The sequence below is a fragment of the Dipteris shenzhenensis genome, chromosome 9, assembly GCF_047967505.1.
Source record: "Dipteris shenzhenensis isolate YYH24624 ecotype China chromosome 9, Dip_SZ_1.0, whole genome shotgun sequence".
Classification (NCBI taxonomy): domain Eukaryota; kingdom Viridiplantae; phylum Streptophyta; class Polypodiopsida; order Gleicheniales; family Dipteridaceae; genus Dipteris; species Dipteris shenzhenensis.
In genome coordinates, this window is record NC_141604.1 from 19626709 (window position 1) to 19654696 (window position 27988).

The following is a 27988-nucleotide window of genomic DNA, read 5'->3' on the forward strand; positions in this document are numbered from 1 at the left end:
GTTGCTAGGACACTTCCTTGCAACAAATTTTGAAAAGCCCTAAGTTTTTTAAAACCCTAATTTCTGTGAGAAACCCCAAAAGTGCAAAAACCCTAATTTTACTTCTACCAATTTAGTGTAAAGGATTAGACATTGAGACTGATACATATCAGTGTTAAGACCTTCCTAAAGCATAATCTCTCACATTTGAGGAGCTACTCCAACTTCGGTGACTCTCCACCCGTCATTTTGAGAGTCATGGAGTAATAGCCCTTGGTAGCTGCTCCCATGGTCAACATCGACATATCTTCAGGGGCATTCTCGCCATGAACTTCATCGACTGGGAGATGTGCACATTTATGCAGTCAGATACTTGAGGATCTTTAATGGGTTCTCTATCCTTGCTATGCATAAATGAATGTATATTTTCTATTTTATATATGGATTCAATAAAGGTTCTCATCCTTGGATAGTCCACCTAAAATGATGTTTTTTAATTTATGGTGTGTGGCTCCATGTCACCCTGTTTTGGAGCCAGGAAGGGGATGTATTATGGGAGCCATGTATTCGCTTTGATAGTCTCTTTATCAGGCTTGGCCGAGTTCCAGGATGTTGGTGACCTATGAGATGGTCATGCAGCCATGCTAAGACATGAGCCTTTGAGTCATGTTGAGTCTCAAGGCATGAGAGTGCTTGGATCAACCTCTGAACACACTCAGACTTTAGCCTCTGAGTTACTTAGGCTACACATCCTATAAAGGCTTGTACTTGTGTGTGCCTCTCCTATAAAGGCTTGTACTTGTCACTTGTCAAATCATTCAATCTAATCAAGCCTACAAGCACTTTGTTCTACATGTGAGTACTTTCTTTTGGTTCATGCTCTTTCATTATGTCTTTCATACTTTCTAGTTGTTTCCTTTGTCCTCCACAGCTCTCTTCGCTTCCTACCCTACCTCCTCTCCCTACTCCACTATGTTCATTTATAAAGTATCCCATATCTGTTCCCTCTCTATCCTTAATAACCAGGCTACACAAAACAACCCTTTGTAAAGTGTTGCATATATTATGCTGAGCAAGCAGCTAGTTGCCCTCTTCTGCAGCAGAGGTGATCCAATTTAATGGGGTCACCCAAGTTAGGGTATTGTGTTTTATCCCAACATTTCAGATGATCACAATATGCTTCATCTACCCATATCATAGTTGGATTTACACGTATGGTTGGCTGAACCATATGTTTGAAATCATTAATTCCGTACGCATATGGTATGGCCAATCATAGTGCTTCACACACTTCATTATCTGGCTGCTGTATTTTGGCATTCCATGAACCATTTCATTGTTGTACCAGTAGGCCAATGCTCTACGATAAACATGGCCAAACTTGGCATGCCATAAATCAATGGGAGAAGAAAATGAGATAGCCAAAGCTTGCTGTACATAGGGCTGAACATCAAGCTTGTATAGCCCTTTATCAAAAGTAGCTGTTGCCACAATTTCATTCCCCTTTCTTGGGATCCTTGATCCTCCATTATCATCTTGAAACTCAACAAACATGTGTTGATCATGGGCAATAGAAGAAACTGAAATTAAATTCTTTCTCAAATGTGGGACGTACGAAACTTCACAGATGTATTTTTTCTTGCTTGAATCCAAAAGGATGAGAATGTATCCCACTCTTGTGATGTCTTGTGATGCATCATTTGCACATGTAACCTGTCTGCCATGAACAGGTGAGATTTTCTCAAACCACTCCTTTCTAGGAGTCATGTGCTTACTAGCACCACTATCCAAATACCATTTATCAATGGCAGCAAAAGAAGCATCAATGTGCAGTAGAATCCCCCCTGGCATCAAAGCTGTCCTGTACTGCAACAAACGAAAAATCTTTGACCTCTTGTGGAAAGTGTGCCTGTAGTGGAGCATTTGGATTTTCAGCTGGTGTGCATTTCCTTTTCTTCTCATTAGCAATCCTTTTTTGACTCTTTGCAATATAATGACCTGGCTGTTTACAATAATTGCATCTACTCTTCTTCACCTTAGGACCTTGATTTGTACTTGCATTCCCTTCATTCTTGGGCTGATATGTATGGCTGTTCTTTTTCTGAAAATGACCTTCCTTTTGCAAAATTTGCCTTTCCTTGGGTGGCAAGTGCTTGCTCACCTTGACGGGAAGAATAGGCAAAATTGGAGGTCCTCTCCTCTTCCTGTAACAACAACCCAACTAGCTCATCAAACGAGAGAGAGGTTGCCCTGAGCATAATAGTCAAGGAGGTAACAAATGTGCCATAAGAGGGATCCAAGCTGTTGAGAGTGATAGAGACTAATTTCTTGTCCTCTATTTCCTCATCAACACTTGCTAGCTGATCTCTGAGATTAGTGATCTATGTAATATGCTTTGTGATTGTCTGACCTTCTTACATCTTCTTTTCCTTGAGGTTATTGGTCAATGCAATGATCCTTGCCTCATTCTTGACATGATACATGTTAGTCGACTTTTCCCATGCATTCTTTGCATCTGTGCATGACTTTATGGTTGTCATAATGTGCCTCTTCACTGATGAGGCAATCAAGAACAAAGTCTGGGCATTTCTACGATGAAACTTCTTATGGTCCTCCAAAAGTGTTGGAGATGGAGTGGTTGAAGGAGTAGAAGTGGTGGCAAAAGTAGTAGAAGCTGTGGCAGGAGTAGTAGAAGTGGTGGTAGAGAATGAGCTAGTACTAGACGCAATAGGCCTAGTCTCATCACCACTCACAATATTTCATAAGTTCTTGCCAACCAAAATGTTCTTGAGCATGGATGACCACAAGGCATAGTTGGATCCTTCCAACTTATCACCCTCGTTCATCATAATACCAAAGGTCTCACTCTGAGACATCATGATGATTGAAAAACAACATTGATTGCAAATGTATCTGCAAAGAAGAATGCAACTGAACAGGAAGTGCCTTTGTCTGCTTTGTGCAATCACTGCACGTATCACATCAACCACTGCAAAGTGGAACTGAATGCTTTGCAATCAACCAACAAAATGCACCTCAAGTGCAAATGTGTGCCTGTGGGCTCACCAAAAAAATCCTCAAATGCACCGGTATGCCAGAAACGAGAAAACTTGTACGCCAAAGAAACCTGTACGACAAAAAAGTGCACGGGCTACAGCAATACACAAACAACGTCATTTCTTTCTGATAAACAAAAGTAAAAGCTGGTCGGCGGCCTGTGGGCAGAAGTGAAGTTTTCTTCTGATGGATGTACATATGTGGGTTGCATCGATGGAGCAAGAATCACTTGCGACATACCTGGGATGTGAAGGAAGAAGATTGTGATATGACTGCGTAAAGAACTTGCTAGCTTGCTAAAGAATGGAGTAGTCAATTTTGACGTGCATGGTTGATCGTTTGTTGGTCGGTGAGAAGAAGTCTATGGCAGTTATGCAGTTCTGGAATCCATCAATGACTTGTTCATATTGAATCATGTTTTTTTGGTGTTACTGGGTCTGATCAGCATCAGGTTGTGGGGAGTTTGTCTCGAGTCCTGTGGTTGGATACCGTTGCTCTGGGTACTAGTATATACGCTTCTTCTACAAGATTTTATTTTCTCCACTTGCTTCTGACCCCAACTTTTTTTTGTGTGGTGAAAGATGAGCAAAATAACTACATTTGGAATTGGATGCATCTATGGTTGATAAGGTAGTTTTTCTTGAGGATTTCCACATGGAGGAAGTGCTCTCTGTTAAGCATGGTAGCTACTGGTCTTTGCTTTATCGCATGGTTGCTGATGAGTGGGCTCATGTGAAGCTGCCCAGTGAAGGTGGATTGCCAGATAGCATTTTATATTTTGGATTCTGTGAGGAAGAGGATTTCTGAGAGGTTTTAGCTCCGTGAATGTGACTTGACGGTTCTTGGAGACTACTTTGGTTGCAGTTATTGGTGTAGGTGTCTGTGTTTTCTTTTGGCATATCAACGGGCAGGTACAGGATGTACGGACGCAATGTCGACGGCTGGTACGGATTTTTGTACTAATTGTACAGACGAATTTACGGAGGTGATGGGAGGAAAATTGTAAATATATCATACAGAAAAATTGCAAATGGAGACAATCTGAGCTGCTGCTCCTCCCCGCTCCCTTGCTGCACCCTCTCCCTCAGCCCGTCCCTCCCTCTCTCCCTTGCCCTCAGCCCCTCCCTCTCCCTCAGCCGCTCCCTCCCTTCCCCTCCTCCCCTTCAGCCCACCCCCTTCCAGCCCGCTTCCTCTCCTTCCCCTCTCAGCCTGCTCCCCCGCCCCCTCCCTGCCTCTCCGCCCCCTCCCTGCCTGCTCCCCTGCCCCCTCTCTGCCTCTCTGCCCCCTCCCTGCCTCTCAGCCCGCCCCCTGCTCCCCCAGCCCCTCCTTGCCTCTCCGCCCCCTCCCTGCCTGCTCCCCCGCCCCCTCCCTGCCTCTTCGCCCCCTCCCTGCCTCTCAGCCCGCCCCCTACCTGCCTCTCCGCCCCCTCCCTGCCTGCTCCCCCGCCCCCTCCCTACCTCTCCGCCCCCTCTCTGCCTCTCAGCCCGCCCCCTCCTCTCCCTCTCCTCCCCCTTCCCTTCACTCCCCGCTCCCTCTCCTCCCCCTCTCAGCCTACTCCTCGCCCCCTCCCTGCCCCTCCCTCTCCTTCCTCTCCCTCTCCTCTCCCTCTCAGCCCTCCCCCTCCCTGCCCCTCAGCCCGCCCCCTTCCTGCATCTCCTTCCTCTTCCTTTCCTCTTCCTAGCCTGCCCCCTCCCTCCCTCTCAGCCTGCCCCCCTCCCCTTCAGCCTCTCAGCCTCTCCCCTTTACCCCTCCCCTTCTCGCCCCTTCCCCCCACTCCCTCCTCACCTCCTTTCCCTTTTTTCTACCCCCCTTTCTCCCGCAACTTTTTTTGGAGCGGAAGGAGCCTCCAAATTGTTAGAGTCAGCCTCCTCACCTCGATTGGCGATGGATACTCCGTCAGCCAATCCTACTCCACCTCCACCGGCCGCGAAAACTATTACCTTTTCTAAAGACGAGTTGCAGCAGCTCAAGAAGGATGTAGAGATTGAATGCTCTACCACGTTGCTAGCACGCATCTTCGGGTCTCACCCCTCCAGGTCCCAAGCCAGAGACTGGATGCTTGCGGCTCTCCCCCCAGACCTCACTCCACGATTGTTAGATGTTCGTCTTCTGGGACGAGGTTTTTTCCAGGTTGTTTTTGACACTCCAGAGGCTGCGAGCACTGTGCTCAAGGCTGAGTTTTTACACCTGGGACACAGGAAGATCTTCTTTGAAGCCTTTCATATTGGTTTCGACCCAGTGGAGGCAGATAAGAAAATCTTTTCGCTCTTCATCAGATTCCCCGGGCTTCCCCAGGTTTATCATGGACTTCTTTCTGTTATTGGGGAGCATTTTGGCGCAGTTGCTGAGATCCCACCCCTCCCTGGGTTGCCATTGACTGCAGCAGAGGCAACCAAGGCTCTTGGGATACCTAGAATTAGGGTCCTCAAAAGGTGGAGCTACTGCCAAGTCAATAGTACTTGATGCATCTATTGCAAGCTAGTCTTGCCATAATGCATCCGACAGCATTTTTCTACCAAATCAAGTTGTCGCACCCTTCCTAGGATGGTTCCTTTTTTCGCCAGAGAGTAGAGATTTCAGGCAAACAGGACCAGTGCAGGATATGCAGGACCATTGGACTTTGCCAGGGATTGCCCTAGGAAGAAGAAAAGGCCCAAGAAGCCCTCTGGTACAGCTACCGCCCCATGGCCTCGACAGGGGGGTGGTATAGGTCCAGCACTTGCTCCTCGGCCTCGATAGAGGGGTGGTACAGGTCCAGCACCTGCTCCTCGAGCTTCGCATGGCGGTCCTCCTGAGGATGGTGGTGGTACAGGTCCAGCACCTGCTCCTCGGCCTCGACAAGGGGGTGGTAGAGGTCCATCACTTGCTCCTTGACCCCCACCTACCTCAGGGGCACGCGACGCTCTCCAGTGGGTTTCGGCACATGTGCAGATCCCTCCTTCAGTTCACGAGGGTACATTAGTGGACTCTGCTTCACCTCGAGCTGTCCCTCCAGTGTCACCTTGCACAGTCCGAGACGCTGAAGCTTCGACCTCCTCCTCGGTTGCGGCTTCTTCCCTAGATCCAGCGGTGCCAGACGCTCTTTTTGAGGTAGTAGAGGTCTCCGCGGCTGGACAGACACAAGATAGAGAGCAGTCCTCACTTCCTCCCTTGGATAGGGGGAAGGGGATGGTTTACACTATTGATCCTCTTCCCTCAGAAGGGATCCTTCGCACCCCGGTGTCTGGCTTGCTCCACAAGAACTCGTTTTCAGCCCTGGCAGATGGTTCAGATTTCCCAGAGGAAGAGTTTGTGCCCGCTACTTTTGGGGAGCTAGTGATTGGGTTTCCTGTTGACAGGGCTTCTTCTTCAGGTGGCAGGGTTCTTTCCCCTGTTGATTTTCCGCCACTTGGTTCCATCCCTCCCTCCTCGAGCAGGAGGTCTTCCCCTGTTGAGGGGTTTGTTTCCGCCACTAGGTCGGGTAAGGTGTTCCACTCTACATCCTCCCGTCGATGAGGATTATTAGTTGGAACATACAGGGCCTAGGTGGCGTCCCACATCGTCACCGTAGACAGCTGTCAGCTTCATCCAGGTGTTACTGGGGGTTCCATTGATATCTTATTTATTCAAGAGCACAAGCTGGATTCTAGAGATTGTGCCAAGTCAGGCAAGTTGCTTTCTGGCCATACCTTTTGGTCGCCTACCTTGGGCACCAGGGGGGACACTTCTATTTCAGTTTCGCAGTCGGTTCTCCCCTTAGTTGTTGGACATGGAGTCATTATTCCCTCTAGAGCTCAGTGGATTATTCTTTTGATTGGAGGGTGTAAGGTTGGTTTCCTTAACCTGTATGCCTTCAACATTAGAGGGGAACGTGTCCTTATGTGGAAGACTTTGCTCTCCTGGGCCCCCATTGTGGATTCATGGGTGATTGGAGGTGACTTTAACATGGTCGAGTTACCGTCAGACAAAAAAGGGGGTAGAGAAGGCAGACTTCACTCTTTGGAGAGAGCAGCTTGGGATGCCTTCCTTTTTCACTTCTGTGGCAGAGATACTTGGTGTGATGATGCCTTTCTTATTCAGCCACAGTCCCTCTTGTTCTCTTGGTCGAACAGGAGGCAGCAGATGCCTATTCATGCACGCATTGACAGATTCTATGTAGATTACTGGGCACTAGACGCAGTTGGATCGGTATGCATTGCTGCTAGGGTTTCCACTTCAGACCACTTTCCTATTGTGCTGGCTATCTCAAAGCCTCACTTGAGAGGCCGGTCTGCCAGCATCAGGATTCCAGATGCCTTTTACACAAAGGAGGACCTTACAGAGGTAGCACTGTAGATATGGGTTTCTCATGTCCAGGGTAGGCAGCCATATCCATCACATGTAGCCGCTGCCCTTTCTGGTATTAGCGACTTCTATCGCTCAGTTGCTTGTACCAGGAGACGAGATATTCTCAGACATGAGATTGGTGTTCGCCAGCAGTTGGTTGCTTTGCAGAGGGAAGAGCAGAAACCGCCTTCAGATGCTTGGATTCAGGAGCGCCTTGCTGCAGCAAGGACTCATCAGCAGTTATTGCGCTTGATCAGAGAGCAGAGTATGCCTTTCATGCACGGGAGTCCTTCTGGATTCAGATGGGTGGTAGAGTCAATAAACACTTTTTCTCTACTCTTGGCCCTAGACATAGTAGAGAGAGTGTATCCCAGCTTATTGACTCACATGGGGTTTTACAGAGAGAGCCTGATGATGTTTCACCCATAGCTTCAGATTTCTATGCCACACTTCTTACTGCTGATCCTGAGACACATGATAGAGAGGATGCTAGACATGCTATTTGGCAGAGCATCCCTGTGTTGGTGAATCCGGGTATGCATGTTCTACTCGATGCACCTTTCACCAACACAGAGTTCAGGACTACACTTTCAGCCCTTCACAAGGGCAAGTGCCCAGGTTCGGATGGCCTCACTCCGTCTTTTTTCATTGCATTTTGGGATATGATTGGAGACTATATTACTTCAGCCCTGCAGGCCATTTGGGACTCTGGCGAGATGCCTAGGTCGCTTACAGAGGGTCTCATCCACCTTATCCCAAAAGGAGGTTGCAGAAATTTAGTGTCCCAGTGGAGGCCTATCACACTTCTGGGGACTTGTTACAAGATTTTGGCCAAGGCTATCAGCCTCCGATTGCAGCCACTTCTCCCTGATCTTATTCATGACACTCAGACGGGATTTGTGCATGGCAGAAGCATTTTTTATAACATTTTTTCTTTCTGGGAAGCTTCAGAGTGGGCCATGCAGAGTGGCCAGAATCTTGCCATTCTACATTTGGATTTTGAAAAAGCTTATGACAGAGTAGATTGGGGTTTTTTGGAGGGCACCCTTCTACGCTTTGGCTTTACTGATGCTTGGATCAGAGGTGTTTCCTCTTTGTACAGATCAGTCCACAGCCAGGTCCACAGCCAGGTACTTATTGGTGGGGTAAGGGGTGAGAGATTTCAGATTTCGAGATCAGTCCATCAGGGATGCCCCCTTGCTCCTTTCCTTTTTTTGTTCGTGGCCGAAGCTATGAGTATCTATGTTAGATCTCAAGCTGACATCTTTGGGCTAAGACTTCCCATCAGAAGGGAAGAGGAGCTACTTGACAGTGAGTTGGCAGATGACACAGCAGTTTACTTGGATGCCACTCCACAGACGCTCACTTCTTTCAGGACAGCATTGGATTTATTTTGCTTGGCGGCAGGGGCACAGATAAATTGGCATAAATCCAATGGCTTTTAGATCAGTGATATGGCTGGCCATCAACTCCACTGGTATGGCTGCATCTATTAGCTGCATCCTGGCTGCAGTGACTAACTGAACGAACTTTCTGATCCTCTGGAAGCATCCTGAAAGCTTTCCAAGCACCCACCATGGATGCATATAGTTCATCTAGGAATTTTTACTGGTTTTTTCTCTCCTTTTCCTCTATAAAACTGCTTTTTATCTTCTCTCGACCTCTACATCTCTCTTTCCCCTTTTTCTCCTTACAAATACACTCTTTTTCTCTTCTCTGTGGGCTTTTTTGTGGGATTTTTTTTGGGATCACTTTACAGGTACCTCCTTTCTGGGTTCCACCTTCTTCCAAAGCTATGGCTGAATATTCCTATGAAAAAACTTTTCAAAAGTATCGTTCAGTTCATTGCAAGAAGCAAAAGCAGGCTGAGGGTCAGCATGACCCGGTACATGATTCTGTTGAGGCACAACTGGTCTATGATGTCATGCATGAAGGATTTGTAGACACAAGGAAAGAGTGGAAAGACTCGGTTCCATCGGTTGGCCTCATGGTTGAAGTGGATGAAATTGTGGATCCAGTTAGAGAATATGCCAAAAATGCAGTCATTTTATTTTTCCCAGGTCGGATGCCACCTGCTGCAGAGGTAGGCAACTGGTTGACTCGCACACTGGCTGGCTCGTTTGTTCGCAAGGTACACTATGCAGCCAGGGGTTTTTTTGAGGTCATTGTGGTAGATGAGATACACAGGCAAATGCTTTTGGAACATTCGCCCCTCTTTTGTGGGCAGCAAATGGTACACGTATTGCCATGGTCTCCCACAAGGGATTTTCAGGCTTTGATCAGACATCGATGTCCGGTCTAGGAAGTTGTAGACTTCCCGCAATGCATGGCTTCACTCTTGCCTAAAATTGCAGCGACTTTAGGCAAAGTGGTCTGCCCACCACAGCCTAATGGCAAAACTCGAATCGGATTTGCATTCTCTGGGATACTGATAATCCCACACCAGACTCTTATTCAGTCACGGTGAACAATGTCGACATGGGAAGTGCTTTTTATAAATTGAAATGGGGATTATTTGCAGGGGCTTGCTTTGACTGCAAAAAATTTGGACACATGGCTTCACAGTGTCCAATGAATTAGCATAAAATGCCTCCTTCTACTTTGCATGTTCAAATGCCCACTAAAGATGCTCCTACCTCCATTGGAAATAAAAATAAAGGTAGTAGACAGTTTTTTGGAACTCAGGATAAAGGCAAAGCTCCAACGGTTTCAAATGGGAATGTTTCTTCACATTCACCTCTTGCTATTCAACCCTCAACAAAAGGACCAAAACCTCCAATTGATGGATGGCAAAGTCCAAGAAAAGTTATTTCTGCTCGAAGACTTCCACCCCCTTGCACTTGGAATGGTGCGTCTTCTAGTGGAAACTCCCCAGAGGTCAACACAGGAATTGGGATCACATGGGCTGCGGTGACAGCTAGCAGAACACTCTTCCCTGAAGAAGAGGTTGCTGCTTTGCTGTCTACTCCGCAAGTGGATATTTCTTCTCAGGGAAGAGGCCTTGACCCTGAGATAGAAATGCAGGGCTGACATCATGAAGTTTGCTGTTGTACATAGCTGTTATTTTACTATAAATATCTGTAAATATGACTGCTCATATCAAATGTTTTACACTTAATGTCTAGGGGATGTGTGACAGTAGGAAATGGTCTGTATATCAATAGATTTCAGCCTGACATAGTGGCATTACAAGAACACAACCAACATGTCTATGCAAGAAAGACAGGTCACTACTGTGGCTATGATATTTTCTATGCTAGGGAGCACTCTTTCTCAGGGGTAGTTTTTCTGATCAAACATGAGCTTCAGCCAGTTATTGCTTTAAAGGCAGATGGCTTATTCTTCAATGCATCATTCAAAGAGAGGTGTTTAAATTTGCTTCTGTCTATGCACCTCAATCCTCTCGAGAAAGAACTGCAATTTGGGATGCCATGCAACAATATCCATGGAGATATCATGCCTTTATATGTGGGGATTTCAATAATGCTCCACAACAGGGTGACAATACCTCCAGACATACTCATATGTTAACCCCTGAAAGGCATGCATGGTCTCAATTACTGATGCATCTTGATTTGGTTGATCTTTGGAAGGAATTGCAGCCTTTGTCACCCGGATACACCTTCCAACATAATGCCCTTTCTTCTTATCAGGCACGTCTGGATTGATGGTATAGTGTAGCTCCGCAACAAAATGGTGATGTTACATGCAAAATGTGGATTGACTATACCTTTGTGCATTCAGATCATGTACCTCTATGGTTGAGGTTATCCTTTTATGATATGCAAGATGATAGATTGCCACAAAGGCGACATCTGATCGTGAACAATAGCTATTTGCAGCATGCTGTTTTCAAGGCCATGGTTACTGAAGCATCTCATTCTTTGTCTTCTCACAGCCATATTGATATTGATAATGCATGGGATTCTTTTGTTTCTAAAATGCAAGTTGTGATTAGAGGTTATACATCATGCAATATATCACCATATTGGTTTATGTCAAACACCAGTTATGTGATTGTCCTAAACTAGTGTGGTTGAACAACAAGATATTCCATGAGCTTGGTGGCTATTTGGATACACTTTTGAGAAGCTTAACGGTTTAATTTCTAAGCCGAGCTGGCTTGGAATTAATGAGATTATCCTAAACTAGCCTGATGGTTGGAACATCATGCAATATATCACCATGCTGGTTTAGGTGAAACACCATTTATGTGATTATCCTAAACCAACATGGTTGAACAACAATATATTTTGTAATAGAAAGAAACAAAAATATATTTTTATTGTATGATTGATGAGCATCCCAGTGTGGTTAAAATTGATGTGTTTCCTAGTAGTTAAATATTAGTTAAGTTTAATTTTGGGTTGGTTTGGTTCATATACCAGCTAATTTCTAAACCAAGATGGGTTGGGCTTTATGTGAGTATCTTAAACCAACCTAGTGGTTGGAACATCATCCAATATGCAAGTCTTACATGAAGACTCTGAGGGAAACTATTGCTCAGGCCAAATTCATTTGTCAGGACCTCACCGAACTCAGCCATCTTCATTCGTTGTCCCTGCATGAGCAAACAACACTATGCCAAGCTAGACATTGTCTTCAACTCAATGATCACAGGAAACTGGCTAAAAAGGAGACTAGAGCAAGACAAAGAGCCTTTACAAATAAAGGCTGCTCTTCCAAACAATTTTTCAAAAGCTTGCATCAGAGGAGATTAAAAATAGAAATTTGTAGGGTGCTTCTGCCTGATGGTTCATGGACTACCTCACGGTCACAGCTTGCTTCTGTTTGTGTGCATCATTTCTCTCAGCAGTTTGGTTCTGCAGTTCTTCCCTCGCAGCAGGTTCTGTCTGTACGAAATTTACTGTTACGGCATGTTTCTCCTATTATTTCCACTACTCAAGCTTTGGAATTGGAGGAACCTTTTACTGAGAGGGAATTGTCAGATGCAATCAAATCGTGTGGTAGTTGGAAATCTCCAGGATGGGATGGCCTTACAGTTGATTTTTTTCTAGAATATTGGTCTCTTTTGAAGCATACATTGCTGCATATGGTGAACACTGCTTGGCAAAATCAGAAAATGCCAGACACGTGGAAGAGAGATCTTGTTAAACTCCTTCCAAACAAGCAAATTTGTGAATCTTTGGCTGACTGGAGACCTATCACCCTTATGCCAGTCATTTACAAAGTTACTACCAAAATGATTGTCGATCGGCTAAAAGGGTTTTTACATGATGGGTTGCATCCTGTGCAATATGATTTTGTTCCGCGTAGGCATATCACAGATAACATTGCTAATGCCTATGTTGGAATTGAATATGCTAAATACATGCAGCCAGATGTTTTGCTATTGCAAGTTGATATTGCCAAAGCCTTTGATACTGTTAAGTGGGATTTTATTTCATCGACTATGCAGGCATTGGGATTTGGCACAAAATTGCAGCAAGTTATCACTTGGCTATATCAAGATAGTAAAGCTGCCTGCATACTTTCAAAGGATATTTCTACAACCTGGACTCTTGGTTGTTCTGTTAGGCAAGGATGTCCCCTAAGTGCTTTACTTTTTGCCATAGCCACTCATCCAATGCTTCAATATCTGGACCACCTTTTGGACATTGACCAGTTGCACGGCTTGGAGATTCCTGGCAGCCGTAGCATGATCGCTTAAGCATATGCTGATGATTCTTTCTTTACCCCAAAAAACACTCGGAGTGATCTGTCCATGATTATGCAGGCTCTTACTACATATGGATTGGCTGCTGGTCTTCGGGTCAATTTTCAGAAATCAAAATTGTTGACGTTGCATGCTCATGAATGGCATAGTCTTTTGTGGCCTGGGGAAATTGTTCCCACTTCTCAATTGATTCGACATCTTGGCTATCCTCTAGGTTGGGGACTCACCCGTTCTCAACAAACTGATTGGGTGCTCACAAAGTTGAGGGCAAAACTTGAATATTGGAAGCTTGCAACTTGGCCATTACATGTTCGTTTGCAAATAACACAATCCATTTTGATAGCATACATATAATTTTATCTGCCTCTCATCATGTTCACTAAGGCAGATCTAGTTTCCTTTATGTCTGCTATCATGGAAATTTTCTGTGTTCAAAAAATGGCAAGAAAAGTCTCAGATTACTCTCTATGCATCGTCTCTGTTCTCCAAAGATGCACGGGGGTCTGAACATTCTCAATATTCAAATGCATCTACTTGCTCACAGAGGGAAAATGATGTTGCAGTTTATGCAAGGAGATCAGCCTTGGGCTTTCATGATCCGCTCTCTTTTATTACATATTGATACTTCTGCTTTTGGGCATTGGCAGCCTACCCAGTGGGATTTCCTATTTGGCTCTATCCAAGGCAAGATCAGAGGCTGCCCTTTTGTCTCTCGTCTGCTTCTTGATTGGAAACATATTTTATCCCACTTGCAATGGAATGGCCGGGATTCTTTGTCGGGAAATTCTTTGAGGGCTGAGAATATTTATTGGTCTAAAGTATTCCACCCTTCTTTGGCCATACAAGAACCCAAACGTTCTTATTTTCTCTCTTTCAAAGGCATTTCTTCTGTGGCGGATGTACTTCAGGATTATGGCACTCTTTTATCATTTTCTATGGCTGCTAGCAAATACGGTTTGGGAGCTCATTATCATCCTTTATGGCATAGGATTTTAGCAATGCTTCAACCGTTCTTGCTGGTACCTCGTTTGGAACTTCATAATAGGCTTGAGGATTGGATTTTACATTCTTCTTCCTCTTCAGCCCCGTCCTTTGAAGCTCTCACATATCACAGTGTCATCTCTGTATAAAGTGTTATTATTTCCGCGTTGGATTTCTGACAGAGCAAATACTGTTTGGCATATGGATTGCCCACTAAAGTGATGGAGGAAGCGACTGCGTCTCCTTTGGCATTATAAAGTTCCTCTTCGGCAACAACTTTTCCTTTGGCGAGTCCTACTTGGCATTTTTCCATCTGGCCAGTTACTCGCACATAGACATATTGCTCCGGTTATTTGCCACAGATGCCTACACTATGCTGAATCTGTGCTTCACATCTTCTGGCACTGTCCACACACTAGTGATTTCATCACTCTCATCCGACAGAGGCTTCGAGCGAGATTTCCTACTGTTACTTTTGGCAGGTTTTTTTGGTTGTTTGGTTTTCATCTAGCTAGACAGGGTTTTGACTTATTTTTTGTATGGGTACGCTACTGGGCACTGTGGACTTTATGGATGGACAGAAATCATAGAGACTTTGGTGATCCCCTATTTTCATCTTTTATTTTTTTCAAACAATCTCTGCAGCAATCATTCTATGATTGCGTTCAGACTCGTTTGATTGATCAGGATGTATATACAGCTTATACTGAGATTTTCAGTTAAGTAGTAGTTACTCCACTTTCGAAGTAACTATGAATGTAATTATTTTACAGCAATAAAAGATTTCTTCCCAAAAAAAAAAAAAAAAAAGGCCCTACTTGACCTGGTGGCGGAGAAAATCCTCTCTTGTGAAAGAGTCCTCATGTCAAGCGGAGGGAAATCAACTGGTGAAAGAAACCTTACTCCAGCAGAGGGGGAAAACTTGTCTAACAGAATCCCAATAACCGGCTTCCCCAAGGTAGAGGATACAAACTCCTTTGTCTCAAACTCTACCAAATCTGCCAGTACTGCAAAGGAGTTCCTGTAAGAGGGAATTGGCATAGGAGTGCAAAGAATCCCCACACTCAAGGGAGTGGGCGAAATAACCCCCTTACCTCTACCAAGAGGTGAAGTGTGACTAACAAAGGGAGAGGGCTGCTCATGGAGACTGAGAGGTTGATCAGGAACATCAGTGATAGGCCCTGAAGAAATGGATTGCCGCTCGTGATGAGCATGTGGAGGGACTGGGGTAACCACATCTACGACTGAAACAATTACAGGAATATCTCCTACCTGTAACTGAGAATGGTCCCACGTACCTCGTAGAGGTGGCGGAGTGGCAGCAACCCTCACAGGCACCCAACGGGGGATGATAGGAGCAAGATGTGCTGATTGTCTTGTGCGCACTGAAGAAGAGGTCCCAGGTCTAGGGGCTGGTCCCGAAGGTCCTAGGCGAGAAGGGGGGGCTCTGGTAGCGCGTGTAGAAGAAGTAGGACGAGAAGCCGGAATAAACCGTTTGGGCCTTTTCTTCTTCCTTGGGAAATCTTTGGCGAAGTGCCCAAGGGTCCTACAAATCCTACATTGATCCTGTCTCCCAGCAACCTCGACTCTCTGTTGAAAAAAGGAACCATCTGGTCGTTGAAGCATAATGTGATCAGCTGTAATATCAGGGTTAGAGACGATGACCCTAACTCATGGCACCCCATCCGATCTGACAGCCTCTGTCGCTGAAGAGGGCATGCTAGGGAGGGGGGGGATTTCTACGACCAACCTAAAAGTGGCTCCTATGGACGGTAAGAGTCGATGGCAAACCTAAGGAAGGCCGGGGAATGTGAGGAAAAGTGAGGTAACCCTGCTATCTTCCTCTACCGGATCGAAACCCAAAGTGAAGGGTGTCAAAAAGATCCTCCTGGGCTCAATGCCAAAGGACTAACCCTAAGTACTGAACCTGCTGACTCTGGAGAATCAAAGACCACCTGGAAGAACCCTCGTCCAAGCAGATGAACATTGGTGAGGTGTCCTGCAAGGTCTCCACGTAAAGCTGAAAGCATCCAATCCCTAGCCTATAGCCTGGGAGGGTGGGAACCGTGGATGCGAGCAAAGAGTGAGGTAGCGTACTCATGCTTTGAATCTGCCTTCAGCTACTGAAGCTCGTCTTTGGAAAAGGTAACCGTTCTTGCAGCCGGTGGAAGCGGTTGGCTGATTGGGAACCCATTCGTCAATCAAGGTCGAATGGCTGACGCAAACACGAAGATGCTGTGTCCGTCCAAAAACCTGCTTCCAGGAAGAGAGATTCGCTCTCTTTTTCCTAGAGGGGGCTGAAGAGGGGGGGGGGGGGGGAGAGTGGCGGGGGGGGGGGAGGCAAGGGAGGGGCAGGGTAGGGAAGGAGGGGCGGGGTAGGGGAGGAAGGACGTGCTGAGGAGGGGCTGAGAAGAGGCGGAGGAAGGGAGGGAGAGGCGGGTGGTAGGGGCAGGAGAGGGGAAGGGAGGCAGGGTAGGGGGAGCAGGGGGAAGGAGGAGCAGGGGGTAAGGAGGGAGGGGAAGCGGGGGGGTAGGGAGAGGCGGGGAAAGGGCAGTGGGGGTAGGGAGGGAGGGGCGGGTAGGGGGAGTGGGGTAGGGGGAGCAGGGGGTAATGAGGGAGGGGCAGCGGGGGGGTAGGGAGAGGCATGGAAAGGGCAGCGGGGGTAGGGAGGGAGAGGCAGTGGGGGGTAGGCAGGGAGGGTAGGGGAGGGAGGGAGGGAGAAGAGCGGGAGAGGGAGGGAGGGGAGTGGAAGAGGGCAGCGGGAGAGGGAGGGAGGGGAGCGGGAGAGGGCAGCGGGGGAGGGAGCAGCAGCCCAGGAGGAGGGAGGGGAAGGGAAGGGAGGGGAGGGAGGGGACAGCGCCCGTCCGCCCTGCACCCTCTCCCCTCTGCTCTACCCCTACGCCTTGCTCCCTCGCTTCCCTCTCCCGCTTTGCTCCCTCGCTGCCCCTCGCTACCCCTCCGCCCCTCGCTGCCCCTCTGCCCTGCCCCCTCGCTGCCCCTCCGCCCTGCTCCCTCGCCTCTCTCTCCCGCTCTGCCCTCCGCTCTACCCTCCGATCTGCCCCTCCCGCGCTGCTCCCATTCTGTCCCACCCGCCTACATCTCCGCCCTCCTGCAACCCCTCCTCCGCCTACAGCTCCTTCACCCGCTGCTGCCTCCCCGCCTGCAGCCCCTCCGCTCGCTACCTTCTCTCCCCCACAATGCATGACAAAGGGGGATGAGGACAGGGGACTAGGAGGGAGACCCTTCGGTCCAAATTTACATTCACGAGGAGATGGGGAAGGGGAACGGTGACAAGGGGAAAAAACAAAAGCAACTCAGCATGGAGGACTTCAACAAACGCAGCAACCGGAGCGGTTTGACAATGGACAGCACCACGGCCCAGAAGAAAGGGGCGCACCCGAAGCCCATGCCGCTCACCATAGCCTCGACCTCTATGGTTACCACCACTATTTCGCCACCATCATCCGCCTCATCATCTACGCCACCTCTCTCCTCCCCATCTCCTGCATCATCATCACAGGTCTCCTCCCCAGTAGCCCCACCAACCACAACTCCACAGTACTTTTTCCTCATCTCCCCTCTACCTCTCAGTCAGCCACCCTTCGTCGCCTCGTCTGGCCTCGCTACTCCTACACACCACTCTCCCGCCCAGATCACACTGTCTCCACCCTTAGTACAACCTTAGCAGCCCACCTTCATTCCAACCCCTCTCGAGATCCAGTTCCCACCTGGACCAGGATATCTTAGGCCCCCACCAGATGCTTGGGACTCCCTATTGGTTGAGATACAGAACATCCGGGCCCGTCAGACAGATTTGACACATTACACTCAGGAGCAGGCCCGATACGCCCAGGAGCAGGCCCACATTATACACGAGCAGGGCACCCTTATCCAAGGGCTATGACATGACATCACACAGCTCCGAGAGGAGCTCGGGACCCTGAGAGCAGCGCCTGGAGAGCAGTCACAGAGATGGAGGCACAAATAGCCATGATACAATCGGCTATAGCAGAGATGACTAGATGGGTGGACGTGGCGAAACAAGAGCCCGCAAAGGCAACTGTTTCAGCCGCCATACAGGAGCAACAGCAAAGGGCTTCAAAGGCCCTCAACATTCGGATATGAGGGATCATGCGAGACAGCACCAGCACTACGATGACGCCCATGGAGGAGGCGATCACCTTTGTGACCACCACCATGGGGGTCCCCGACCACGGCATAGAGGGAGCATGACGTGTTGGGAGAGACCCCAACCGAGAGCAGCCCCTAGTCATTCACTTCAGAGATTCACATGCTCAACTAGCGACACTCCGACGTCGAGCTGTTCTACAAGAGCATCCCACCCAGCCCTCCGTGTTGCTCCGTCTGGACCAGGCAGCCTCGAAATGTGTCCTCCACATGAGCTAGTGAGCTGAGCTATCCTCATTCTTTTGCTGCTCCGTCTCTTTCATTATGACGTCTCTATCCTCCTCCTCTTTGCTCGTGGAGATGTTCAAGGGCCAAGGCTTTCCTACTTGGCAGACAAAGCTGCAGTTGCCTCTCATGAAGGAAGGAATATGGGACGTCATTGCAACTGATGCCATTCCAACGGATGATCAACAACTCAAACTTTGGAAGCAACAAAAGGACAAAGCTATTGCTCTCATTGGGCTATGCTTGGCAAATTCTCTTATTCATCACGTCGACTTCAAATACAAAGCTAAGGAGATCTGGCATCAATTGGAGAGCCTATTTGGTAACAAGGCTACAAACTCCAAAGTTTTCCTGAAATTAAAGTTTTATGAGCTGAAAATGCAAGAAAATCCAACTTTCACTCTCCTGTTCATCAATTGTCAAGTTTGAAGTGCCCTCCACATGATGAGGACAAGATGGCTATCCTAATCAAAAGTATGCAAGGTATTTCTTGCTTTGAGCGAACCATTGAGGTTCTACAACTTGCAGCTACTACATTTGAGGATTTGGTTGCTCTTCTTATTGAGAAAGACTGCTGGAACAAGGAAAAGGAATCTACTCCTACATTCGGCACAGAAGAAGCTCTTATTTCTACGAGCAAATGGCAAGCCAATAAGAATATCATATGCAGATATTGCAAAGTGTCATATTAAAGCATACTGCTTCAAGGAGGAGGAGAACGAACAAGAACGACACCATTCTAATCTTGTTTCTGTCGATACACCAGAGGAGATTCCAGATCTCGACCTCGCACTTACTGACCATGTCACCCTCGTTGAGGATGATAACCCATATGTATTCCGATTTCTCTTATGTAATAAAGGTCCTCTGCCTTGAGTAGTCCCTCTAAAATGAATGTTTGAAGAGTCAATAAAGGTCCTCTACCTTGGATGGTCCTCCTAAAATGAGGTATTTATTTTATATTTATAGTGTGTGGCTCCATGTTCCTAGTTAGTCCCTGGAGTCAAGAGGGGGATGTATTGTGGGAGCCATATATTGGCATTGATAGGATCTAGTTATCAGGCCTAGCATATGAGTTCTAGGATGTTGGTGCATTGATCTTCTAGACCTCTGAGTTGATCATGCATCCATGCTGAGTCATGAGCCTCTAAGCCATGTTTGGGACGTAAAGCCATGTGAGTGCTCAGTCCCTGACCTCTTAACCATGCTCAGACTTCAGCCTCTGAGTTGGCATGGGAGCCATGTCTAGTTCAGACATTGCACAGTTTAGTAGTCGTGTCACTATCATGTTTTGTCCATTCCAATACTCTCTCACCTTGCCTTCATGGGGGTTTGTTAGAATATGAAGCCAAGTTGAGTCAGTTTGGTGTGTTCTAGTGTGAGTTCTAGTCTAGTGTGTCCTATGGATGCCACGTGTCACATTGGGAGGTATCCCATATGCATAGGTGTTCATATGTGAGCTGTACTTGTCTAGTGTCAAATCAATTAAGTGTCAAGCTACAAGCTCTTTGGTCTACATGTGAGTACTTTTATTTATTCATTGCTTAGTCATTTCATTTCCATTTCATTATGTCTTTCTTTGAGTATCGTTCTCTCTCTCCCTAGCCTACCCTCTCTCTCTCTCCCTTCTCCACCATGTGCCTTCACTTGCCCTTTGTATTGTAGACCAACAGAATTCGAGAGTGGTAGACCAAGCAGAAACATCAGTGAGGATTGCATATGTTAGCAAATTTTATCTCCAATTTTACAAAATTTATCTTTGAGCCTAAGATATGGAACCATATATGGAGTGGCATGCATGGCTTGATGTCTATCATACATGAACTACTTTGGGGAAACACTCTAGACTCAAACAAGTCCAAGTGAGGCTATAACTATGTCCAAGTGCATGAGATCTTGCAACTTTGCAAATAGACTAACAACATAATGCAATCTCATTCCTAGTGACCTCACACACAAAGTTCCCCACCATAATCACCAAAATATACTGAAGGGTAGGTCAGCTATGCATTAGTATTATTGCCAGCCTAGGGCCACTTGTGCAAGAAGATGCTCCAAGTACTCAATGCGATACAAGTCTCTATTTGAGCTAGAATTGAGGAGGCTATGTCCATGTACTAAAGAGAAATGCACGCAAGAAAGTCCAAGGCATTGAGAGACAAGACGTGCTAGACACTCTCTGACTGAGAATTGACAATGTATAGACAATCGAATGGACACCCTTGTACTAGTACTCCACTTTTGATTATTCTCAGCCATATGGCATACTGTAAGGATGTGAGAACATGCAGGTTTTTTTGCGCACACACGTACATGTGTGCCATGCACATGATTGTCTTTTGTGCCACAAAGAGAGAGAGAGAGAGAGAGAGAGAGAGAACTCAAACCTGCATACATGAGCAAAGAACCAGTCTCTTGACCAGTCACTCTCACCAATAGTGTAGACTAGGTCAGAATCAGGGTACAATTTGGAATACTGTAGCCATAGCCCATACTGGCGATACCTGCAAGCAGTACCAATGCATGTCAAGAGTCACTGTTGTACAACCATGTTACATAAAAGGGTCATATGTATCCATCTATGCGTTTAGGAAAATGCAACATTATGAAGATGGAATCTTCAAAGACTCGCATGACACTGAAACATGAAGACGCATAGAATTTTTGTATACTTACTTTATCCTCATTTTATGTGCTTAATGATGCACACGATGCCATTTTTACCTTAACTCTGTTGGCTCATTTTCAATTGAAATTTTGTGGATTACTAGCTCCAATCTTTCTGAGGTTGTGCGATTGTCCACGCTTTGGCAAACAATCTAGGAGTTTCTAAATATTTTGTATTACTTTTGCTTGATGAACAAGAATATGTTTTAGAGCAAATTGCACAAGAATAACCTTTAATTGGTGGGTTTATTATTCTCCTTTCACTATGAACATATGTACATTAACTCATAGCCAGAACATGTTTATCACTTGACTTCGAACCACTATTTTCTATGCTATTCAAAGTTTTGTGATAATTCTTCAGCATTCAAGAAAAAGGATGAGAAAACCATGTCAGATAAGGTATCACCTTTCGGGGTGATTAATGAAGAGTTTATTCACGTAATCTGGATTTGGATCAGGAATGAAAAACTCTGCTGCAGTTCGATCAGGAATTCCTATTTCCCACACTGTTTTTCCATCCCTTGGAGGTTCAAATATAAGTTCTCCAACATCCAATGTACCTGGATGCAGATAGTACATAAAGAAAAGCACATCTTACGACAGGACAATAGATTCTCACATTCAAAAATTTTATTTATTTTCACTTATTTTGTAAATGCTTGAATATTCTTTATAATTTCTAAAAGTCATCTTCAATAAATTTTGGGTGTCTAAATTTTAAGACATTGATTGCACGATGCTTTTGCAAGAATTTCTTTACTAGTTCTATAAGTGTTTGGCATAAACGTACCTACCAGAGACTGGCTGCTGCTCCCCGCTCCTCCTGCTGCCCTTCCTCCTTCCTGCTCCCTTCCTTGCTGCCCCATCCCTCCCCTCCTTGCTGCCTCCTCCCTCCCCTTCCCCCTACTTGCTGCTCCCCCCTGCCTCCCCTCCCTCTCTCCCCTTCCCTACCCCCCGCGCTGCTGCAGCCCCTACCCCCGCGCTGCTGCCAGCCCCTCCCCCGTACGCTGCTGCAGCCCCTCCCCCCCGTGCTGTTGCCCGCGCAGGCCCCCCCCCCCCTCCCCCGCGCTGCTGCCTGCCTAGCCCCCCCCCCCCCCCGGGCGCTGTTTCTTCCCAACCCCCCCCCTCTCCTCCACTCCTCCTCTCCTCTACCCTCCCCTCCTCCTGCCCCCTTCCCTTCCCCTCTCCCTCTTGCTGCCCTTCCTTTCTCCTTTCTGACTCCTCCCCCTCATTCATTCTCCCTCCTTGCTCAATCTTCTCTCTCCCTCTCTCCCTTCACCCTCTCCCTTCATCAGGTGTACCTCCTATTTTTTGGGGGTCTCCTGGGCTTCAGGAAAGCAGACAGAGTTTCTTCGTGTTTGAGTCGGCCTTTCCCACCTTGATTGATGAATGGGTACCCATTCAGTCAATCCATTACCGCACACACCGGCCACGAGAACCGTCACTTTCTCAAAAGACGAGCTGCAGCAGTTGCAAAAGGATTTGGAGCATGAGTATTCCACGCCTCTCTTCGCACGCATCTATGGCTCCCACCCCTCCAGATCATAGGCTAGAGATTGGATGCTTGCAGCGCTTCCTTAGGAGCTCGCTCCCCACCTTAATGATGTACGTTTGTTGAGACGAGGTTTCTTTCAGGTGTGCCTAGATTCCCCGGACATCACGAGACTTGCTACAGACTGGGTTTCTCTTTCTAGGCTACAGGAGGATTTTTTTGTTTCCCTTTCAACTGGGCTTTGACCCAGTTGAAGAGGACAAGCACGGAGTTTCCGTATTCATCAGGTTCCCTGGTCTACCTTCAGTTTATTACCAGATTCTTTCAGTTATTGGTGAGAGGTTTGGTGTGGTAGCATAGATCCACCCTCTTCCTGGTGAGCCTTCGTCAGCTGCTGAGGTGGTCAAGATGGATGGGGTACCCAGGGTTAGGGTCTTTGTCAAGGACCCTAACATTTTAGATGACCACATCATGCTACAGCGACCCGATGGGTCATTCTTTCATCAGAGATTTGAGGTTGCAGGTTGTCAGGACCAGTGCAAGATTTGTAGATCCTTCGGGCACTTCGCCAGAGATTGCACAAAGAAGAAGAAGAGGCCAAAAAGGCAACCAGCTTGTACTAGGTTACGATAGAGATTAGGAGCATGACCTAGTGCTCCATAGGCACCGCCTCAGACACGGGCTCCCCCTCCTCCTAGGGCTGCCCGAGTCCCTCCTGCACACCACACTCCCTCGGTGGGTTCTAGCCGCGGTTAGGCCCTCTACTTCATATCATACTTCCGCCGCTCCGGAGACTATCCCTCAGGAGCCTCGAGAGGCTACCGCCGTGGAGCCTATTGTTCAGGAGCCTTCTTCCGCTCCACCACAGGATCAAGCTGTGCCTCCTTCAGCAGCCCAGGTTGTTGGCACCTTGTCCGTAGTACTTCTTGATCAGGACGTAGCACAGGTGCCTCCTTCTGTTGACAGAGGGAAAGGGGTCTTACATTCCTTCCTTGCTTCGGTATTCTGCTCTTAAGGACCTCTCTGACCTCCCAAATGATGATTTTGTACCCTCCACTTTCGGAGAGCCAGTTATCGGCATCCCCTTTGAGAGATCCTTCTCTCTCTCTCACCAGTGGACTTTCCTCCCCTTGGACCTCGTGTGTATGGCAGGAGGTCAGCTCCAGTAGAGGGTTCTTTTTCCGCCACCAGGTCGGGTAAGGTATTCCAACCCGCTTCCTCCCACCGATGAGGATAGCCAATTGGAATATACAAGGGTTGGGCGGCATCCCTCATCGCCATCGTAGACAGCTGATAAGGAATCAGCTTCATTCAGGTGTGTCAGATGGTTCCTTAGACATTCTTTTTCTACAGAAACACAAACTGGATGCCAGAGATTGCTCCAAGTCACGTAAGCTGCTTTCAGGCCAGACGTTTTGGCTTCCTGCCTTGGGAACCAGAGGAGGTACTTGCATATCAGCTTCAGACTCTATCCTCCCTCTGGTCATTGGACACGGTACCATCACCCCCCCTAGGGCCTAGTGGATTTTGCTTATGGTTGACGGATGTAAGGTTGGTTTCCTCAACCTCTACGCTCCAAACAACAGAGGGGACTGTGTTCTTTTTTGGAGAGAGTTGCTCTCATGGGCTGACATTGCAGATTCTTGGATTATTGGAGGTGGCTTCAACATGGTTGAGGCACCATCCGATAAGAAAGGGGGAAGAGAAGGTGGTATTCACTCCCTTGAGAGAGCAGCTTGGGATGCCTTCTTGTTCAGATTCAGTGGCAGAGATGTTTGGTCAGATGATGCATTTCATATTCAGTCTCAGTCGCTCTTGTTTTCATGGTCAAACCGTAGGGTACAGATGACTATCCATGCTCGGATTGACAGATTCTATGTGGATGTTGGGCTCTTGATAGAGGGGGGACAGTTTGCATTGCACTTGGTGTTTCCACCTCCTACCATTTTCCGGTAGTTTTGTCCATCTCAGAGCCCCATCTGAGAGGACATCTTCTAGTATCAGGATCCCACAGAGGCAATCTTGGAGATCTAGGTTTCCTTCATGCAGGGGGGGGTGGCCGCACCTTCACAGGTGGCCACAACACTCGCCAGTATCAACGACTTTTATCATTCTGTCGCTAGTACTAGGTAAGGTGAGGTACTCAGGCGGGAGATTGGTATCCACCGGCAGTTGGTAGCCCTGCAGAGGAAGGAGCAGAAACGACCCTCAGATGCTTGGATCCAGGAGCGCCTTGCTACAGCAAGGGCTCACTTGCAAACATTGCTAGATCAAAGAGCAGAGTATGCCTTCCATGCACGGAGTCTTTTTGGATACAGATGGGAGGGAGAGTCAATAAACTTTTTCTCTACACTTGGTCCCAGACATAGTAGAGACAGTGTCAGACAACTTCTTGACTCTGACGGGGTTTTGCAGTCTCATCCGGATACCATCATGCACTTAGTGACAGATTTTTATGCCTCCCTTCTTTCTGCAGACCCTAACACACAGGCCAGAGATGTGGCTAGAGATGCGGTTTGGCAGCATTTACCGGTGTTGGTCATACCAGAGATGATATGCTCACTTGAGGCACGATTTACCAACACAGAATTCAGGACTGCTCTCTCCGCCCTTCATAAGGGCAAGTTCCCGGGTTCAGATGGTCTTACTCCATCTTTTTTTACAACCTTTTGGGATATGATAGGTGATCATATTACTTCAGCCCTATAGGGCATTTGGGACTCGGATGAGATGCCTAACTTACCGAGGGACTTATACACCTTATCCCAAAAGGTGGCAACAGAAATTTTGTATCCCATTGGAGACCCATCACTCTTTTGGGCACTCTAAACAAAATTCTTGCCAAGGCAATCAGCATCAGATTGCAGCCCCTTCTTCTAGACCTCATCCATGATACTCAGACAAGCTTTGTGCATGGCATGAGCATATTTGATAACATCTTTTCCTTTTGGGAAGCCTCAAAGTGGGCTATGCAGGAGCAGGCAGAGGCTGGCAATTCTACTCTTGGAATTTAAGAAAGACTATGACAGAGTAGATTGGGGTTTTCTTGAGGACACTCTTCTACGATTTGCATTTTCAGATGCATGGATTAGAGGGGTGGCCTCCCTTTACAAATCAGCCCACAGCCAGGTTTTGATTGGAGGGGTAAGGGGTGACAGGTTTCAGATTTCCAGATCAGTCCGTCAGGGATTCCCTTTAGCTCCCTTCCTTTTTCTTTTTGTGGCTAAAGCTATGAGTATCTTTCTTAGATCTCAGGCTGGTTTAAATGCTGAGATTGCCCTTGAGATGGGAGCAGGAGCTTTTGGACTGTGAGTTGGCTCATGACACTGCCATTTTATTTGAGGCCTCCTCGCAGTCACTGGGACAGCCTTGGATATCTTTTGCTCAACTGCAAGAGCGCACATGAATTGGCATAAATCCTTTGGCTTTTGGATCAGCAATGAGGACACTCCAGGCTGGGGGGTTGACTTTGGCTTCTCCTGGATTCAGAGGGGTGTTCCTGTCAGATATTTGCGATGCCAGGTAGGGTTGGGCATCTCTCCAGCACAACAATTTACCCCAGTACTGGAGAGTATAAGGAAAAAGCTTCTCTTCTAGAGCTCAATCAGCCAAACTTGACCTTGCATCTAGAGTTGTGGTAGTGAACCAAGTTCTCTTGGCCACCGCCTGATTTGTGTGTTCATGCTGGTGCCGGTCTAGAGAGTGCACCACTTAGCTCATTAGACCAATCAGAAATTTTTTATGGAGTGGACTCGATGGCACGGTAGATGTTGCAGCAAGGGTGGCCTGGGAGACCATTATTCTCCCTACATGTGAAGGGGGCCTTAATATCATTGACCCGGTCCTGCAATGCAGGGCATTGCTTTGTAAGGTGGTGGTGAGGGGTCTCATGCCTGGGCAAGAGCCTTGGAAAAACTTCTTTTTTGGACGCATTCAGGCTTCCACACCTACCTTGGGAGATGATTGGGTGGACAGCCCTCGCTGGATTTTTACTCCCGCCCCTCTTAGATCTCCTGCATCTCCTCTCATGGTTGCCATCCTGAAAGCTTGGGGCAGCTTCAGGAATACACTTCGCAGGGTTCCACCCTCTACCCTCGAAGAGATTGGTAGACAACAGATCATTTGGAATGACAGTATTCTTGATGAGCATGACAGACCATTGGCCACTTTGCATTACATGCAGTGGTCTAGATGGGAGAGAGGCCCCGCCTTCACAGTGGGCACTTGGAAAGCATTTATCAGGCTACCTAAGGATCAGAGACTACAATCCGTGAGTCACCTCAGGGGGGTAGCATGCAAGATTCAGCAGATAGATGTAGCCATCCCAGTGGACTGGACAGTTGATATGCCTATTACTTCTGCCACTTGGATGGGAGCTTTCTCAAGGAAAGCAGTTCCTCTTCAGGTGATCGCTCTTCGAGGTGTTGGGGAGGATGCACTTGTCTTTGACGTTGGGGATGGGGGTGTACTTCCTAGATCCACTGATGATATTCTTCTAGAGGTTGCCTTTCAGCCTGTCAGGATTGCTGGCTTTGTAGATCATGGAGCGGGCTTGCAATGGTATTTAGACCCCGACCCTCTGCTCTTGGCCCTGGGATCCTGGAGATTAGGGTTATATGGAGGTGCATCTATCAGGTGCTTACAGTGGGACCCAGGAGAGTGGGAGTGGATAGATCATGGATACTAAGAGAGGGGGATTCGCTTTTTTCAGTTCACGGTTGGTAATGCCAGGAGATTTCAGTTGAGCAGTAGGGGTTGGATTCCCTCAAGAGCCCCCCATTGGGACAACAGCTTCATCACCGCAGATTTGTGTAGGAACTTTTGGAGGAGGCTCTGGAAATCCCTAAAAAATAGAAAGATAACTCTTTTCTTTTGGCTTTCTTTTCATGGAGGGATTGCAGTGAACCTATGGAGATCACGATTTGGGGCTGACCCTACTTGCCCTCGTTGTCATTCTGCAGAGGAGTCAGTGTGACATTGCCTTTGGGACTCTAGTCAGGCGAGGACTGTTTGGAAAGGGGTTGCTCGGATACTCAGCATTTTTCATACCTCCCCTTTCTTCATGACTTGGGGCTCGGTTGCCTGGTTATCCCTTATTGGGCCCCAGATGTTTTATGAGGGTGATCCTTCTTCTTAGGCACTCTCGGTCCGCAGGTAGGTGATAGAGACCTGCTCTCTTCAGGATGTATCATTTACTCCCTTTAGAGCTTCTCATGCTTCAGTGGACACTTTCTGAGAGATTCTGGCTAGCATTTCCTCTTGGCACATCTGGAGAGCCAAATGTACAGAGGCCCTGGATGGCACCCAAATAAACCCTTCACAGGTGTTCACAGGTATTTAGACTGACACAGTTCATACTTTGATAGCCATTTGGGCTAGCATGCAAGGCCCTTCATGGGCAGCCTCTTCTAGGA

The 27988-nt window shown here is 47.4% G+C and overlaps 1 protein-coding gene across 1 annotated transcript in view; it reads right to left on the reverse strand.

The window, feature by feature from the left end:
• Positions 1-27988, reverse strand: part of LOC147898336 (rhamnogalacturonate lyase B-like) — a 298485-nt gene that overhangs the window by 65307 nt on the left and 205190 nt on the right. Inside the window, exons 13-14 of the mRNA XM_087379149.1 lie at positions 21489-21642; positions 20800-20916 (exon numbers count right to left, since the gene is read on the reverse strand). Of these exons, the coding sequence (XP_087235275.1) occupies positions 20800-20916; positions 21489-21642 (271 nt within the window). The remainder of the gene's footprint in view (positions 1-20799; positions 20917-21488; positions 21643-27988) is intronic.